Raw genomic sequence first — 17,500 nt, forward strand, 5'->3', positions numbered from 1 at the left:
GAAGGAGAAAAGACAGCTTAAAGCTGCTTTGTTGTACGCAGTGCAATGTCGGAGTTGTGAGTTATTGCTTTTCCTTTGACTTTGGAAGTAAGTTTGGAGATCACCCGCCGACCGGTTTCCTATGGATTGAGAAAGGAATTTGAGGGTTTTGTGTCAGTCTATTTCAGGCCTGTACTGCTCAGCTAGTCCAAGATCAGGGCAAACATGGCTCACGTAATCCCTGATGAAGGTCGCTCTTCTGGTTGAAATTTTGGATTTCCGAATGTCTCATGTTTTATGAATGTTTAATGTTGTAGAAAAAAATCCGCTGTGTATATGATCAAGTCACATTAATTTCCTACCGTAGTGTTAAATACGTTGATATGGTGTATCTAACGAGGTCTCTTTAATTTGCTGATGTCATCGTTCATTAAATTTGTGAAACGGCCACTACTGCGACGGCCTGTTGAGAAACCTTGGTGTTCAGTCCTTCCCTGGACATTTTTTTTTTGTTTACGTTGATGGAGAAACTTCAGTCTTGATTGTGTAATTTGACTTTCTTTGAAAGAGCAATGAACTTAACTCGGAAATTATCTTTTATTTTCGATATGATTAGGATGTTAATGAAGTAATATTGTTGAAAATGTATCAAGCTCAGGTATCCTCTGGAATGTTGCCTTATTTGGGTTTATGAACAATGCTAATAAAAACATCAATCTTGTGTGTCTCTTTTCATGACCCCACACCCATTCCACCACCAAACCTCCCTCTCACCAGGAACGGCGACTGCACATGTACATTGTGTACTGTCAGAACAAACCAAAATCGGAATACATTGTTTCAGAGTACATTGAAACGTATTTTGAGGTGAGCTTGTCCTGTTTGTTGTTTTCAATTAATTATAAAGCTCCATTACTTTGATGCACATACATACATACATCTTTTGCTTTTATGATTGCAAGTACTTTGGCCTTCTCCCTTCTCTATGGAAATAGAAATAACATTCATGAACAAGTGTTGTGAAGTGGTGATGGGGGAGTGGGTGCGGGCTGGTACAATAAGCCGTTGCTTCAGCCTTTGAAAGTGCACCGTTTTCATTGCAATGTAAAGAATAATTTTTTTTATAAGTAACACTAATTTGATGGAAATTCAGGCTCATTGCATACCTCCACCCTTTTGGTTCTCTTTATCCTCTTTTTTTTTTTGTAATGGACTCCCATCTCATTTATTCCCCCATCTGAACCCATCCATCTTTTCTACCTCCGATCTTTTGTGAATATTTAAAATTACAACTCTACCAAAGTAGAATGAAGAACTAGTCTTGCTGGTGAAAGCTAGTGTCGTCGATATGCATCGGTGGACAGGAAGAACAATGGAGGAAATCAATAGGACGTTGCTTGTTGTTCGCCAGCTGCCGCTTGAAGCAAGAAGAAACTGACCTTTCGGGTGTTCACCCATCATCAATGTCATGTTACTTTCTTTTAAAAGCTGTACATCATCTTCATTTTGTCCTGAATTCAGCACGAAGACCCAAGTTCTGGGCTTCAGCCAACCCAAAGGCCTCAGATAGTGCACTTTTAGATTCACACCGACATGGAAACCTTCACTTTGGAAGAGGCAAGAAATCATGACAACAAGGAGCGATTCGCTAGTGGTGAGCTGAATTTCATCCGACAACTTGTGGAATGCCAGTCCAACGTCCTCACGACAAGAAGAGCTTCCGCACATTACGGTGCAGGAATTGGCATTAACAGCAAGTGATATCACAATCACTAATGGTTGAATTGATTACGTAATTAAATCTGCACCTCGTAGTTTATTTTCAGTAATAATGTCTGTTTGCCTTGTCCTTGAAGGACCTGAAACAGCGTCTGGAACACAGACTGCAGCTGAATGATCTCCTCATTAAGCCTGTGCAGCGAATCACCAAGTACCAGCTGTTGCTGAAGGTGAGCTAGCAACATTAAGGACTCACTACAAACCTCTGAGATACAAGTGTGATTTTTTTCATGATTGTCAGTAACAGACGGCACCTTGCAAGTGGTGTAATTATTTTAGCTTCATTGGATTTAATTTATTATTTTCCTTTGTAAGTACATTGTGAATTTTGACCAAAAGCACACTGGGATGTTGCTGCACTGCCAGATGTTAACGGAAAGACCAATATTTATTGATCAGTCATGGCATAATCCATTTATTGTGTATGGAAATACGGAAGAATCTTTGAGCACCTTCCCTCCCTCTTCATACTTCCTGCCTTGCTCCGATCCACTCCGAAACTTCTATCCCTTCTTTACAGAGTCCTTCCATGTTTGTACAGTACTTCCATATCATCCTTTTTCTATTTTGTCATCCCCCACCTCTTCCTTTTCTCATTTTAGCCCCTCCCCCTGCATGCATAATTAGATGGGCCTTTGTCTTATTAGGTCAGGTTAGGTCAAGTATGGGAGCATGCGCCGGAGAAGCGCGTCGCTGTGTCCACTCTCCAGTCTCCACTGGTACTCCAGGGGCCTCCATCTGGCCATCCCCCAGGCAAATTCCTGGCACATCCCCCATCTCCTTGAGATGCCAATGAGTGAATGGCCATCCATATCTCGTGCCCAACTGTGTCTGCGGAGGAGTTCCTTGTGAGTGAACGGCCATCCATATCTGCCCAAGTGTCCAACTGTGCCTGTGGACGTCCTCCTGCAGTTGGGTCACTTTTTATTCAGAGGTTGGTGACAGGATTTGCACTCCGGCCACCGTAAAACCCTTCACTCTGCAAAACACAAAAACGCAAAGAAATCTGAAAACTCACTCTGTGGCTCCTGTGCCACAGTATCTCCTGTGCTGCTGCCCTCCGCAGGGTAGTTCACAGGATGGCGGGATTGAGGTAAAGCCTTCAGGACCCCCACTGTTTGATGATGGGAGGAAAACCACGGGGTAACCTTCCTGGGTCGGATTGCGGTCGTGCGTGTCTGGGTGGTGCTGAGGTGTCGCCAACCAGATGGTGGTCTCCTTGGGTTAACCTGAGGCGGTCCCTACTGGTGGATGCCTGGAATATCCTATTAGAAGCAACTCACCTTTTCAAATGCATCATGTCCATCCCTTATTTGGGTTATTTTGGAGTTGCCGTACCTGATAGAATGTAGATGTTATATGAGTGAAAGAGGAGGATGGAGAAGGACAAACAACCCACGAAACATGCTGCAGCAGCACATGAGGTGTTGGATACAAACTGCCAGCTTTGATGTAGACCTTCGCATGCAGAAGTAGATGGAAAAACCGCGAAACGAGTCGATGAAATTCTGTGACCCTGAAATTTTATTTCAGAAAGCATTTTTTTTTCTTCAGGATTTTCTGAAGTATACCGAAAAAGCAGGGCTGGATACGACAGAAGCCAAGGTGAGACTCTCTCCCACAGTCGTGATCTGCTTGTACTTGAGCCTTACTTGATTGTGTTACATAACGTTAAAGTTGCATCACCAGAAAAGCTCTTAAAATCACAACCATCAAGTCAGAATTCCCCTCGGTTTGCGGGGCGGTGGGGTTGCAGGAGAGCCTTCCAGGGGAAAGACTCCGAAGCCTTTTCGATTAAACACCCGCGGAAATTGCACGACCATCGCTGGAAGCAAATTCACGCTTCTTTATCTCCTCAGCCTCCAGGCTTCCCTCGTGCAAATTAATAATAACATGGTTCCATTTTAACAGTAGTTAAGTCCCTCCTGATGATTTGTTTCAAGCATTGAATACATTTTCTCAAGCTCACTCACCGACTTCACCGACAATCGGATTTCTGTCTTCTCTTTCGCAAAGATATTTCATTTGTTTGTGCCAGATTTATACCTACTCGCATAGCTGCCTCACAGCCATGTTTAAAGGAAGGCCACACACATCCCAAGGGGCACTGCAGTTTACAATTCCCTGATCAATATCAACTGCACAAAATATCCTGAACTGATAATTATGAATAATTCCAGATTGCTGTGTTCCTTCCATTTATATTTGTGTTATTATCTGCAGATGGAGTGCAAAATTCTAACTAAATAAGTCCCATCCTCACCTCTCTTAGGCCTTCGAATAGTCATTAGTTTGAAGATTGTATGTCTGTCATTAACGATGATAAATTCACTGTTGTGCAGAAAGCTGTCGATGTGATGTGTGTTGTCCCCAAGCGGTGTAACGACATGATGACTGTGGGTCGTCTCCAAGGTTTTGAGGTAAACATTATTCAGCATGATTTTATATTCACAAGCATTCTCACGACGAGTCTAACCTGAACCCATACTTTTGCCCATACTCCTCCTTTTGCCCCCGCCCTGACTCTTTGCTCAAATCCCCAATCCTTTCCTGGAACTGCACTCATTTCCACAACTCAAACTCTTTGCTCCAACCCCTACTCTCTTCCTGAATCCCTACTCTCTTTCTGAACCCATGCTCTCTGCCCGAACCCCTGCTCTCTGCCCGAACCCCTGCTCTCTGCCCGAACCCCTGCTCTCTGCCCGAACCCCTGCTCTCTGCCCGAACACCCTGCTCTCTGCCCGAACCCCTGCTCTCTGCCCGAACCCCTGCTCTCTGCCCGAACCCCTGCTCTCTGCCCGAACCCCTGCTCTCTGCCCAAACCCCTGCTCTCTGCCGAACCCCTGCTCTCTGCCCGAAAGCCTGCTCTCTGCCTGAACCCCTGCTCTCTGCCCGAACCCCTGCTCTCTGCCTGAACCCCTGCTCTCTGCCCAAACCCCTGCTCTCTGCCCAAACCCCTGCTCTCTGCCGAACCCCTGCTCTCTGCCCGAACCCCTGCTCTCTGCCCAAACCCCTGCTCTCTGCCCAACCCCTGCTCTCTGCCCGAAAGCCTGCTCTCTGCCCGAACCCCTGCTCTCTGCCCGGAAGCCTGCTCTCTGCCCGAACCACTGCTGTCTGCCCGAACCCCTGTTCTCTGCGCGAACCCCTGCTCTCTGCGCGAACCCCTGCTCTCTGCCCGAACCCCTGCTCTCTGCCCGAACGCTTGCTCTCTGCCCGAACGCCTGCTCTCTGCCGAACCCCTGCTCTCTGCCCGAACCCCTGCTCTCTGCCCGAACCCCTGCTCTCTGCCCGAACCCCTGCTGTCTGCCCGAACCCCTGTTCTCTGCGCGAACCCCTGCTCTCTGCCCGAACCCCTGCTCTCTGCCCGAACCCCTGCTCTCTGCCCGAACCCCTGCTCTCTGCCCGAACGCCTGCTCTCTGCCCAACCCCTGCTCTCTGCCGAACCCCTGCTCTCTGCCCGAAAGCCTGCTCTCTTCCCGAAAGCCTGTTCTCTGCCCGAACCCCTGCTCTCTGCCCGAACCCCTGCTCTCTGCCCGAACCTCTGCTCTCTGCCCGAACCCCTGCTCTCTGCCCGAACCCCTGCTCTCTGCCCGAACCCCTGCTCTCTGCCCGAACCCCTGCTCTCTGCCCGAACCCCTGCTCTCTGCCCAAACCCCTGCTCTCTGCCCAACCCCTGCTCTCTGCCCGAAAGCCTGCTCTCTGCCCGAACCCCTGCTCTCTGCCCGGAAGCCTGCTCTCTGCCCGAACCACTGCTGTCTGCCCGAACCCCTGTTCTCTGCGCGAACCCCTGCTCTCTGCGCGAACCCCTGCTCTCTGCCCGAACCCCTGCTCTCTGCCCGAACCCCTGCTCTCTGCCCGAACGCTTGCTCTCTGCCCGAACGCCTGCTCTCTGCCGAACCCCTGCTCTCTGCCCGAACCCCTGCTCTCTGCCCGAACCCCTGCTCTCTGCCCGAACCCCTGCTGTCTGCCCGAACCCCTGTTCTCTGCGCGAACCCCTGCTCTCTGCCCGAACCCCTGCTCTCTGCCCGAACCCCTGCTCTCTGCCCGAACCCCTGCTCTCTGCCCGAACGCCTGCTCTCTGCCCAACCCCTGCTCTCTGCCGAACCCCTGCTCTCTGCCCGAAAGCCTGCTCTCTTCCCGAAAGCCTGTTCTCTGCCCGAACCCCTGCTCTCTGCCCGAACCCCTGCTCTCTGCCCGAACCTCTGCTCTCTGCCCGAACCCCTGCTCTCTGCCCGAACCCCTGCTCTCTGCCCGAACCCCTGCTCTCTGCCCGAACCCCTGCTCTCTGCCCAAACCCCTGCTCTCTGCCCAACCCCTGCTCTCTGCCCGAAAGCCTGCTCTCTGCCCGAACCCCTGCTCTCTGCCCGGAAGCCTGCTCTCTGCCCGAACCACTGCTGTCTGCCCGAACCCCTGTTCTCTGCGCGAACCCCTGCTCTCTGCCCGAACCCCTGCTCTCTGCCCGAACCCCTGCTCTCTGCCCGAACGCTTGCTCTCTGCCCGAACGCCTGCTCTCTGCCGAACCCCTGCTCTCTGCCCGAACCCCTGCTCTCTGCCCGAACCCCTGCTCTCTGCCCGAACGCTTGCTCTCTGCCCGAACGCCTGCTCTCTGCCCAACCCCTGCTCTCTGCCGAACCCCTGCTCTCTGCCCGAAAGCCTGCTCTCTTCCCGAAAGCCTGTTCTCTGCCCGAACCCCTGCTCTCTGCCCAACCCCTGCTCTCTGCCGAACCCCTGCTCTCTGCCCGAAAGCCTGCTCTCTTCCCGAAAGCCTGTTCTCTGCCCGAACCCCTGCTCTCTGCCCGAACCTCTGCTCTCTGCCCGAACCCCTGCTCTCTGCCCGAACCCCTGCTCTCTGCCCGAACCCCTGCTCTCTGCCTGAACCCCTGCTCTCTGCCCAAACCCCTGCTCTCTGCCGAACCCCTGCTCTCTGCCCGAAAGCCTGCTCTCTGCCTGAACCCCTGCTCTCTGCCCGGAAGCCTGCTCTCTGCCCGAACCACTGCTGTCTGCCTGAACCCCTGCTCTCTGCCCAAACCCCTGCTCTCTGCCGAACCCCTGCTCTCTGCCCGAAAGCCTGCTCTCTGCCCGAACCCCTGCTCTCTGCCCGGAAGCCTGCTCTCTGCCCGAACCACTGCTGTCTGCCCGAACCCCTGTTCTCTGCGCGAACCCCTGCTCTCTGCGCGAACCCCTGCTCTCTGCACGAACCCCTGCTCTCTGCGCGAACCCCTGCTCTCTGCCCGAACCCCTGCTCTCTGCCCGAACCCCTGCTCTCTGCCCGAACGCCTGCTCTCTGCCCAACCCCTGCTCTCTGCCCGAACCCCTGCTCTCTGCCCGAATCCCTGCTCTCTGCCCGAACCCCTGCTCTCTGCCCGAACCCCTGCTCTCTGCCCGAACCCCTGCTCTCTGCCCGAACCCCTGCTCTCTGCCCGAACGCTTGCTCTCTGCCCGAACGCCTGCTCTCTGCCCAACCCCTGCTCTCTGCCGAACCCCTGCTCTCTGCCCGAAAGCCTGCTCTCTTCCCGAACCCCTGCTCTCTGCCCGAAAGCCTGCTCTCTTCCCGAAAGCCTGTTCTCTGCCCGAACCCCTGCTCTCTGCCCGAACCCCTGCTCTCTGCCCGAACCTCTGCTCTCTGCCCGAACCCCTGCTCTCTGCCCGAACCCCTGCTCCCTGCACGAACCCCTGCTCTCTGCCCGAACCCCTGCTCCCTGCACGAACCCCTGCTCTCTGCCTGAACCCTAATTCTTTTTCCAAACAACGACTGCTCTCTGCTGGAACCCCTGCTCTCTGCCTGAAGCCCTGCTCTCTGCTTGGAGCCCTGCTCTCTGCCCGAACCCCTGCTCTCTGCCCGAACCCCTGCTCTCTGCCCGAAAGTCTGCTCTCTGCCCGAACCCCTGCTCTCTGCCCGAACCCCTGCTCTCTGCCCGAACCCCTGCTCTCTGCCCGAACCCCTGCTCTCTGCCCGAACCCCTGCTCTCTGCCCGAACCCCTGTTCTCTGCCCGAAAGCCTGCTCTCTGCCAGAACCCCTGCTCTCTGCCCGAACCACTGCTCTCTGCCCGAACCCCTGCTCTCTGCCCGAAAGCCTGCTCTCTGCCCGAACCCCTGCTCTCTGCCCGAACCCCTGCTCTCTGCGCGAACCCCTGCTCTCGCCGAACCCCTGCTTTCTGCCCGAACCCCTGCTCTCTGCCCGAACCCCTGCTCTCTGCCCGAACACCTGCTCTCTGCCCGAACGCCTGTTCTCTGCCCGAACACCTGCTCTCTGCCCGAACGCCTGCTCTCTGCCCGAACCCCTGCTCTCTGCCCGAACCCCTGCTCTCTGCCCAAACCCCTGCTCTCTGCCCGAAAGCCTGCTCTCTGCCCGAACCCCTGCTCTCTGCCCGAACCCCTGCTCTCTGCCCAAACCCCTGCTCTCTGCCGAACCCCTGCTCTCTACCCGAAAGCCTGCTCTCTGCCCGAAAGCCTGCTCTCTACCCGAACCCCTGCTCTCTGCCCGAACCCCTGTTCTCTGCCCGAATCCCTGCTCTCTGCCCGAACCCCTGCTCTCTGCCTGAACCCCCACTCTTTCCCTTTACTTGTATTTATCGAAACTTGTGATGGTCTTTATGACTATTGCACATGTGCCCTTTTGGGCAGATACCCTGCGTCAACATCACCTTTACCCTAACCATAATGCTAACCCTTCATAATAATTCCACCTTCTGCAACTCAACTCATTCCCAGCCTCCACTCTTCTCCCCAACTTCGACCCAGGGCAAATTAACTGCCCAGGGGCGCTTGCTACTACAGGATACCTTCCTGGTGAACCAACAGGATTCAGGGCTACTGTCCCGCAGCAAGGAGAGACACTTGTTTCTCTTTGAGCAGATTCTCATCTTCAGTGAGCCGCTTGACCGCAAGAAAGGCTTCTCAATGTCAAACTTCCTCTTCAAGCACAGCATCAAGGTGATTGTGTTTTGATGATTTCTTTTCAGAAGGTGAAAATCCGTAATTTCTCACTTTACAAATTTACATTATAAAATAGTGTCTGGTATATCACCTCCAAATTCACAGCCGAGATCACCTGAGAGCTGACTGTTTGGTCGGGTGGTTAAAGGCTGGTTTCTTTGTTGAATGGCTGCAATGGTTTAGATTCCTATGGTTGATCGCTCTCACCAACTGGCATTTCCCAAGCTTGGCGAGTGTACCTTTGCCAAGACGAGGTTCCAGAGCCCTTTGATTTTTTTTGGGGGGGTGGGGGGGGGAGGGTAGTTCCGTTTCTCATTTCTTCATCTGCTGTACATCTTTTTCACCATGATACTAATTCCCTCGTAATCTATTGAGGTCTTCTTCGAGCCTCAATCACTTTGTACAGCATGTGTATAAAATAAGACCACCTTATCCTTCTTTACTTTGCAGCACTTGGCTGTGGGTAGCATCATCTTCAGGGGGCACAGTTGTGCCACCGATGCAGTGCTCCCTTCAGGTTCGGGCAGGGATCTGTAACTTGTTCAGGGTGCCGGCGATATCTCGCCTCTTCTTCATGATGGATACCGTGCGATTAACATTAACATCATCAGCATTAATGTGCCCCCAACAAATGATGCTACCCACCCACAGCCATGTGTTGCATATGAAACCAGAGTTGGTGTCAAAGCCACCCAATGCTCGCCTGTTTATACATTTATCGTTTTTAAAAGACGAGTCTAATAATATTTTTTATAAAGCATTGCAGTGAAGTCTGATCCACATAATTTTGAAGCAATATATGTATTTGTATATTGTAATCAGTAAAAAATAGTGTGGTAGATAAAAACATTAGAAAGGAAATAACTTGCACCAAAAACTTGAACATTTTCATGCATGTATAAACATGTATAAACATGATAAATGTATAAACAGGCGAGCATTGGGTGGCTTTGACACCAACTCTCTGGTTTATATTGTTACTATTTTGAAGTCGTTTTTTGTCCTTGTATTAGTAATTACAGCCAACTTTTTCATTTTGGCCAGGAACAAGTGAGTTCCTGCCCAAAAGGGACTGTCTGCTGAAAGATTGCTGCTGTTCTTTAACCTTTAATTAATTGTACAATGGTGTAACTCACATCCCTGCCTCCAGCTGGACTGCACCTGGAGTTAAGATTTCCTTCCTTGCAGATGAGCCAGTTGGGGTTGCAAGAGAATGTGGAGGGAGATCCTTGCAAGATGGCCGTGACTGTGCGTGGTGAACGTGGACTTCAGGAGCGTTACGTGCTGCAAGCTTCGTGCTCAGAAACCCGGCGAGCATGGGCGCAGGAGATCGGAGAAATGCTCGAGACGCAGCAAAACTTCCTCAACGGTGAGGAATTGCTTGTCAAATATAGAGATCATAGATTATTCACCAGTGAAGATGTCAGGCCCAGAATCCATGTTTTGTTAATGAGCTGTTCTCAATTTGATGAAAAATGCCATGATACAGAATACTTTAATCCCTTTGGCTTTGACTGTCCCTCAACTTGGAAATAATCACTAGCGTCAGCTGTTCTATATTCAGTGACAAAACTTGCTTCCCTCTTTTCCGACTATCATCATGTGGAAAGATATCATGTAAGATGAGGAATTCAATGCAAGGCAGGTTGATCTTGCACAAGGATACACAAGGAACTTTGATGTGGGAGGAGGCCATTCGGCACATCATGCCTGCGCTAACCAACGCCAGTATCATTATCCATACACACAAAAGCTTCCTACCATCCTTCTATCTCCATCCACACAAACCAATATCCCCATATCCCTCTGTCTCCAATACATCTATAGCTACCTATACAAATCCCATTTAAGCCTGTCCACCCCCTCTGCTGCCACTGCCTTTGTTGGGGGACAACCTTGCCTAAAGGTGTTGTTGAATTTATTTATCTCACCCTCCCCCACCCCCACCCCCTACCTATAATGTCTTTTTTTAATTTAATAACATGCATTTTTTTTTTTTAATTGTGCTTTTTGTCGGAGATGTGACTTGCATTTATTTGTACATGGTGTCTTTGTTGTAACAGACGCACCTGCTATAATAATAAGATAACCTCTGCCATTTTTTGGTTACCCCAATCCTATGTATACCCTTCAGCATTGACTTCCCCCATTGAATACCAGCGTATTCAGAGTGGACTGTTCAACTCTACCACTGTGGATCAGCGCCAGCCTTCTCCAGGAACTGGTTACCGTTCTTCAGCTTCTGTCAGTGAGGACTGCCTAAGCCCATTGAGCTCAGATGATCCACAAATCTTGCTGAATTCTCCGAAACTTGCTTCAGCCATTTGTGAACTGGCGATACTCCAAGTGAAACCCTTCCAACTGGGTTCACCACCGGCAGCACCTGGCATAACCGAGGTGCCCATGAGCACCGAACCAACTATTTTGAAGGAATCTGTGCAAGATTGTGAATGCAAGCTGTTTGCTACCAGCAGAAATAGGGAGGCCACATCTGCAGACAAGGTGACAGTGTCAGCATATGGATCACCACCCATAGGTTCTCCACTGCATCAGGCTTTTTCATCTCCATCCCACCTTCCTCGCGAAGCCTCTCTGGGATCTTCTGGATCTCATTCCTGGGACCATCCCTTTCCTCCTCCAAGCCCCAACTCAAAGGGGTGTTTCTGGAGTATGGACCCTGCGTCACCTGCCAATCGGCATGGCTCGTTTGCCCCACTGAGTGACAACGATTCACTTCCACGGCACCTTCGCAAGCATACCATTGGTCGCGATTCTGACCGTCTTAGTAACTGCTCCACGATAAGTGACCACTCTCAGCAATCGTCACTGAGTACTGAGGTGTGTTTCTGGGGAGTTTATTTTTTATTTCTCATTAAGCTTCAATGTCAAAACCTGCAGTTTAATTAATTATCACTTCATATTAGTTACATTTCATACCTTCCTCAGCTTATCTTTCAGAAGTTGAGAAAAGCTAATCTTTCTCCGTCGTTTGTCAGATCAAAAGGCCACACAATATGCCTTTGTTGCACCTTGATGTGGCACCGTAGCTCATTGTGTTAATTTCGTCTGCAAAGTATGACCAAAGTGTCAGTCTAAGAATGAACTAAAGATTTTGTTAATGAAAAAACTATCCATGCATGAATCTTATAAAAAAAAAAAATACGCCATTTGGTATCTGTCTGTCTGACCATGATGCATTCAGTCATTACTTATCCAATCTCAACCAAACTTGCCAGGGGGGTTAAAGGTCACACAACAGAGGTTGTAGCAACTTTATTTGCCCCCATACTCAAGGTTGTTTGACGCCGTGGACAAAAACCGTGTTAAGGTGTATAAATAGCCAATCGTGGTGTTTTTCCAAAGCAGCTTCTAATAACAAAAGTAAAAACAACAACAATAATACGAGCATAAAATTAATGTCATTACAAAACAATGTAAATATTAATAATATCACCTCTCTCCAAGGGGATTTTCCTCCTTGGACAAGCGCTGTGTTAAGGTGTATAGATATAGCTTACCATACCTTTTTGTGTGGCACCCCTACGGGAAGTTTAAAAAAATAAAATTGTAAACCAAAAACGTGAATGATTACAGTTTTAAATAACACAACGCCACAATTGTGAACTTTATTGGATGCATAATGCTATGCTGCCATAAGGAGCCGGTGTATTAGTCTTCATAAATTTGAGTTGGCCAGTTATAGTTTTCCCATCTAAATCTGTGGCTCATGATGCAAGGAACCCAGGTTCAACTTCCATATATCATGCATATTTGTCCATTGTGTAATACATGTCCTTGAAGTTCATTTGTCTCCTATTGTCTTTGCACTGGATGTGGTATCTGCAAAAGCTCCGATGTACAAAAAAAAAAAAAAATTACGGAAACAAACTTAGTTCCTGAAATCGTACTTTTTGTTCTATTTTAATGTTGTGATGGATGTATTTTTGTGTTCGTACATGTGACCACATAGTCCCAAGGGGAAGACACCACTAGCAGCCCGACCTGCATGCTGGTCACCCAGGAATACTCGGCTGTGCGTGAGGACGAGATCAGTGTGGCCCAGGGCGATGTGGTGCAAGTCCTCGCGACCAATCAACAAAACATGTTCCTTGTATTTCGTGCGGCCACTCCCGATTGTCCTGCTGCTGAGGGTTGGATTCCAGGCTACGTGCTGGGCCATGCAGGAACACCAGTTACAAACCGGGACACTTACGACACAAACATGAGGTGAGCGGGCTGTAATTGCCTCTTCCTCTCCTTCCCTACCCACCCTCCTCACATGAAATTAAATCTATTTTCCTGCCAAAATAGCTGGTTTAATTTGAAGAAAAAGTTTGTGAATTGATCAACATAATGACACAAGTTAAATACACTCACCCAAGGTTATATGCCCCACAGATATCACTCCATCTTTCGTCTGTTTTGTACATGTGGAGAGAGGTGGTTTGACAGCTTCACACCGACGCAAGCAAAATGTTGTCATACGTGATGTCCAAGTGAACAACCCTTGCAAAGTGAAAGCGTAACAAAGTAGGGGAGAGTGGGGCAAGATGGTCCCTTTTTTGGTTTTGTTCCTTTTTGCTGTCAGATGATTTGCCAGCCAAACACCATTCAATTGCCATTCGTTAGTCCATCTCTTGCCCCAAGTAACTGCCCAATTTCGAGAATATTAGAGATCATTGAATGTCTATAAAAGACAATTCAAAATTTGTGGTCGAAATGCTCAACTTGCCCCACCCCTGGGGCAAGTCGATCATCACCATGGGGAAAGATGATCATGGTCCTCAGGAAACATGAGGACAGTCGAAATAAGCGATGTGTTAGAATTTTAATGAACAGAAAATAATTATATATATATATATATATATATATATATATATATATATATATATATATATATCCATCTGGGATACCAAATAATATTTCCAAAACATTGTCCCGTACACAACCTGATACGAACGTCCATTTTCATGTCATTTATCTTTGTGTTCCAGTCGTAATGTCTAAATTCGCAACTCCCACTGACTGAGATCAATTTTGAATACCAGTTGCTTTGATTTTTCTCTGGCTTCCCTTTCAAAATTCGGGTGGAGGTAGTTTTTTAACGATGTCCTCCTTGGAAAAAGTCCCACAATCTGTCTCGTCCACGATGAACGTAGGTCGATCGAAGTTCATATGAGAAGGTACTTTGCTGAGAAAGACTCCGTCATATCCATCGTCGTCGATTGCCTCTACACGCGCTATTTACAGAATTGATCGTGCTTTTTCCCCATCTATTTTTGTAATTGCAAAGTCTCCTTCAATAATACCATTTTTGTCATCTGATCACCTGATCAACTTTCCCCACAACCCAACGATCATCCTGCCTCAACGCTGCCATTTTTACAAAATCATCTGGCATTCATAAATTACAGCAATGAGCAAGGCAAAACATACACGCAATATGGGCATATAAGCTACGGATCTACCTCTATACAGATACCATTCCTACTACACTTATTCATAGAGATAATACGTACTCACCGATGATGATTCGAAAATTTTCTTTTTCAGGAAGAAAATGATGTTTTTCTGATAAAACGAACGCAGCGTTTTTTCTCGTCATGTGCCTGCCACAGTGGAATTGTAGTTAATCGATCTATCATTGAGTGGCACCACTGTTCAATGCGAGCTTAATTGGGGTCGTGAGAGAGGGTGATCATCATGCCCCAGGGATCATCTTGCCCCACTCTCCCCTAATCTAATCATGGTGGGACACAGAAAGATGAAAATAGATGTTGGTCATATGGATGTTGGCAATTTCTGAAGGACTGACAAAGGCTGGCAAAGGATGTGCAGGGAAGAATGAAAGCTGAGAAGAGGAATCAGGAATGATTTTGAAGTAATTATGTTTCAAGTTGGATTCTGCATGCAATAATTCAGTAGTAATGAAATAACTCCAGAAAGGATGTGGCAAATAAGGAAGGAGGTGTGAAACAGCCAACATTGTTGATAAGATCGATAAACAAATGTGTTTCTTTTCCCAATTAGATTGGCACTTCATGGAAGTTGCTTGCCGAGGAGAACCTGAAAACTATTGGAACCATCATTTTGTTCAGAATGGTCTTTCTCTTCATTCCTTCCAATGAATGCCGATAATCATAACCGTAGTCTCTCAGCGTTGGCTGCCAGGATAGCCTAAGGTACCATGCACACTCATCTTTCAGCTGTTGAGCTATGGTTTGAATCTCAACCCACCTATAAACTATCATCCTGGTGTTTTGCAAGTAGGGCGAGGCATGAATGTGTGCACCGTCCATTGGGAGGGCGTTAATCCGAAAGACCCATCTGCCAGCCCAAGTTGTTGGTGGTCGTTAAAGATCACACATTTCCTCTCACGAAGAGTCAGCAAGTTATCGCCGGCACCCTGAACAAATTCCAAATTCCTATACTAATTGGGAAGGCAATGGCAAACCACCCATCATATTGTCAAGAGATTGCTTTCTCAGCATGCACACTCAGTCAAGAGAATTATATATTGATCATGATGTTGAGTCTCTCAGCAAGAGGTACTCTTGAGGACACAAAAAAGAATAGCACCGCCTGTCCTGAAGCTCACCTGGATCAAGAGCAACAGTCACTCAAACGCCCCGCAGACCTCCTTAGACCCTGAATTTTTTGATACCGTGAACAAAGTTAGGGAAATCATGGGTGATGAAGATTGTGGTCAAGTTTTTTTTGAAACTATGTGTAGTTTCAGAGAAGAGAGCAAGCACTTATTTTGGGGGGTCAAAAGCCCTCTCGTGGACCCCCTGAATGAGCGCAGGTTTTGATGCAGTCGATAAACTTTGGTACATCATGGGTGATGAAGGTTGTGGTCAAGTTTCATCAAAATTGTGTGTGTAGTTTTGGAGAAGAGAACAAATACCTATTTGGGGGGGGGAGGGTCAACCCCCCCCATAAACTCCCTCGATGAGGGCAGATTTTAATGCGGTCAATAAGCCTTTGTTAGGGATCAGATATGAAGCTTGTGGCCAAGTTTCATTAAATTTGTGTGTTTGGTTCAAGCGATAATGACTGAAGTGTTTACGGACTGAATGACTCATTTACTCACTCACTCACTCACTCACTCATTCACTGACTCACTCAGCTACAGATACTGCTTAATTGCATAAGCTCACCTGACTAGAGTGCAGATGAGTTCAAAATGTATTGACAAATGAGCCTTTTCACTTCAACAAACATTGTTAATACGGTCAGCTGGTCACTCCGGTAGTCTGGTATGAATCCTGCGAGTCGTGTAAAAATGACGGCAGTAGTCACGTGAGTCCACAACTCCAAGTCCTTTGATCTCCACTACCATACCCGTTGGAACCACAGAGCCAGTCAAGTGCTACGTCGATAGGTGACGACATGGCCGATCCAGTAAGGCCGAGCAAACCTTGGTCATGTGACCCGATCTTCTCCAACAGCCAATCGATTTAAACAGATTTACTTAAACCACCAGCTGAAGACATCAGGACAAACAGAATTCACCTAAAGACCAAGTCAGGTTTAAAATGTATTGCAAAGAATAGCACAAGCCGGGGGTGGGGTCGGGGGGAAGGGGGGGGTCATAAAGAAGGAGCAATCGCAAATAATGCGAGGAAAAAAAACTCTTTCCCTTACCAATCATACACACCCATGGATCAAACGCTGAACGGGAGCCTTAACTACCTAATCTTAAAGGCCTTCACTCATCCGGCAGGAGAAAGACATCGGAAATCACAGGACAGGAAAATACCCCAGCATGCCTGGCAGGACACAACAGGAACCAATGTAAATTGCTAACGGAGCATCCTTGCTGCAGGTGGAACACAGCGTGAGGCTCAATGGGTGGAGGAGAGGTATGGGCTTGGTTGGCAGCTTTGCAGATTTGAGATGTGGCCTTCTTCTGGATGGTTATCGGCATCTCCTGTGCTTCCTTCCACCCGATGCACCCACCTTTATGCCCTCTGGAAAACCGCAACCTTGCCGTTTCTGAGGCCCATCCTCTCCCAACCGTTAATGGCTCTTGTCCCGGCCGGTGAGCTACGCTTCTCAATTCGTTATCATGAACTTTGTAATTCCCGTTAATCGTGGCCTCTGAACATACGATGCGGAGGGAAGGTGGGTCTGCTAGAAAGAGGCAGAAGAAAGAGATTGGTTTGAGAGAAAAAGTGAATAAGTTACGTCGGCTGACTAAAAGTGAAAGTGCGACCTCACTTTGATTCATGGGCATGATTCATTGGCATGGGCAGTGGGCATGATTCATCCTTCTGTGTTCCCCTCCAACACCACCAATACCATCATCGCATCATCAAAATAATCAAATGTAAATCGAACACACTGTTCTAGATATTGTAATTTATTTATTTTAATATTTCTTCTTCAACATTTACGATTCCCCCCCCCCCCACCACCATGTTCAGTCTGACCCAGGAATCTAACCACCTTTTTCCCCATTAAATGAATGTGTCCATGTACGTAAATTCTGCATTCACAAGGTTTTCCAGCATCATAACCCTCGCAAATACGGAGGGTTTCATGCAAAACCAAATTATATTCACTCGCATCATAACGTGATCGAAAAGAAAGCACACATAGTCTATCCTGGCAGTGGAGGTGCTTCTCTATTTGAGATGTTCACACGACAGTACTCTTTCCGAAAAAGCCGAACTGTCGTGGAAAAGTAATATGAAGACCTCACATCTTTGAGTTGGCCTTTTGTTGGCTTTCCCATGTGAACAAATCAATCATAATATGAGATCCCAGGTTCAAATCACATAACCTGCGTCATTTCTGCCG

At 48.2% G+C, this 17,500-nt stretch overlaps 1 protein-coding gene across 1 annotated transcript in view; it reads left to right on the forward strand.

The window, feature by feature from the left end:
* Positions 1–17,500, forward strand: part of LOC147027501 (triple functional domain protein-like) — a gene marked incomplete at its 3' end in the record, with an annotated part of 489,834 nt that overhangs the window by 293,242 nt on the left and 179,092 nt on the right. The window contains exons 42-49 of the mRNA XM_085876518.1: positions 757–846; positions 1,836–1,928; positions 3,313–3,363; positions 4,101–4,178; positions 8,501–8,692; positions 9,884–10,064; positions 10,830–11,533; positions 12,666–12,922. Coding sequence (XP_085732644.1) covers positions 757–846; positions 1,836–1,928; positions 3,313–3,363; positions 4,101–4,178; positions 8,501–8,692; positions 9,884–10,064; positions 10,830–11,533; positions 12,666–12,922 — 1,646 coding nt within the window. The remainder of the gene's footprint in view (positions 1–756; positions 847–1,835; positions 1,929–3,312; positions 3,364–4,100; positions 4,179–8,500; positions 8,693–9,883; positions 10,065–10,829; positions 11,534–12,665; positions 12,923–17,500) is intronic.

This window comes from Eptatretus burgeri, chromosome 4 (assembly GCF_056783735.1).
Source record: "Eptatretus burgeri isolate ZD-2024b chromosome 4, Ebu_testis_v1, whole genome shotgun sequence".
NCBI classification, from domain to species: domain Eukaryota; kingdom Metazoa; phylum Chordata; class Myxini; order Myxiniformes; family Myxinidae; genus Eptatretus; species Eptatretus burgeri.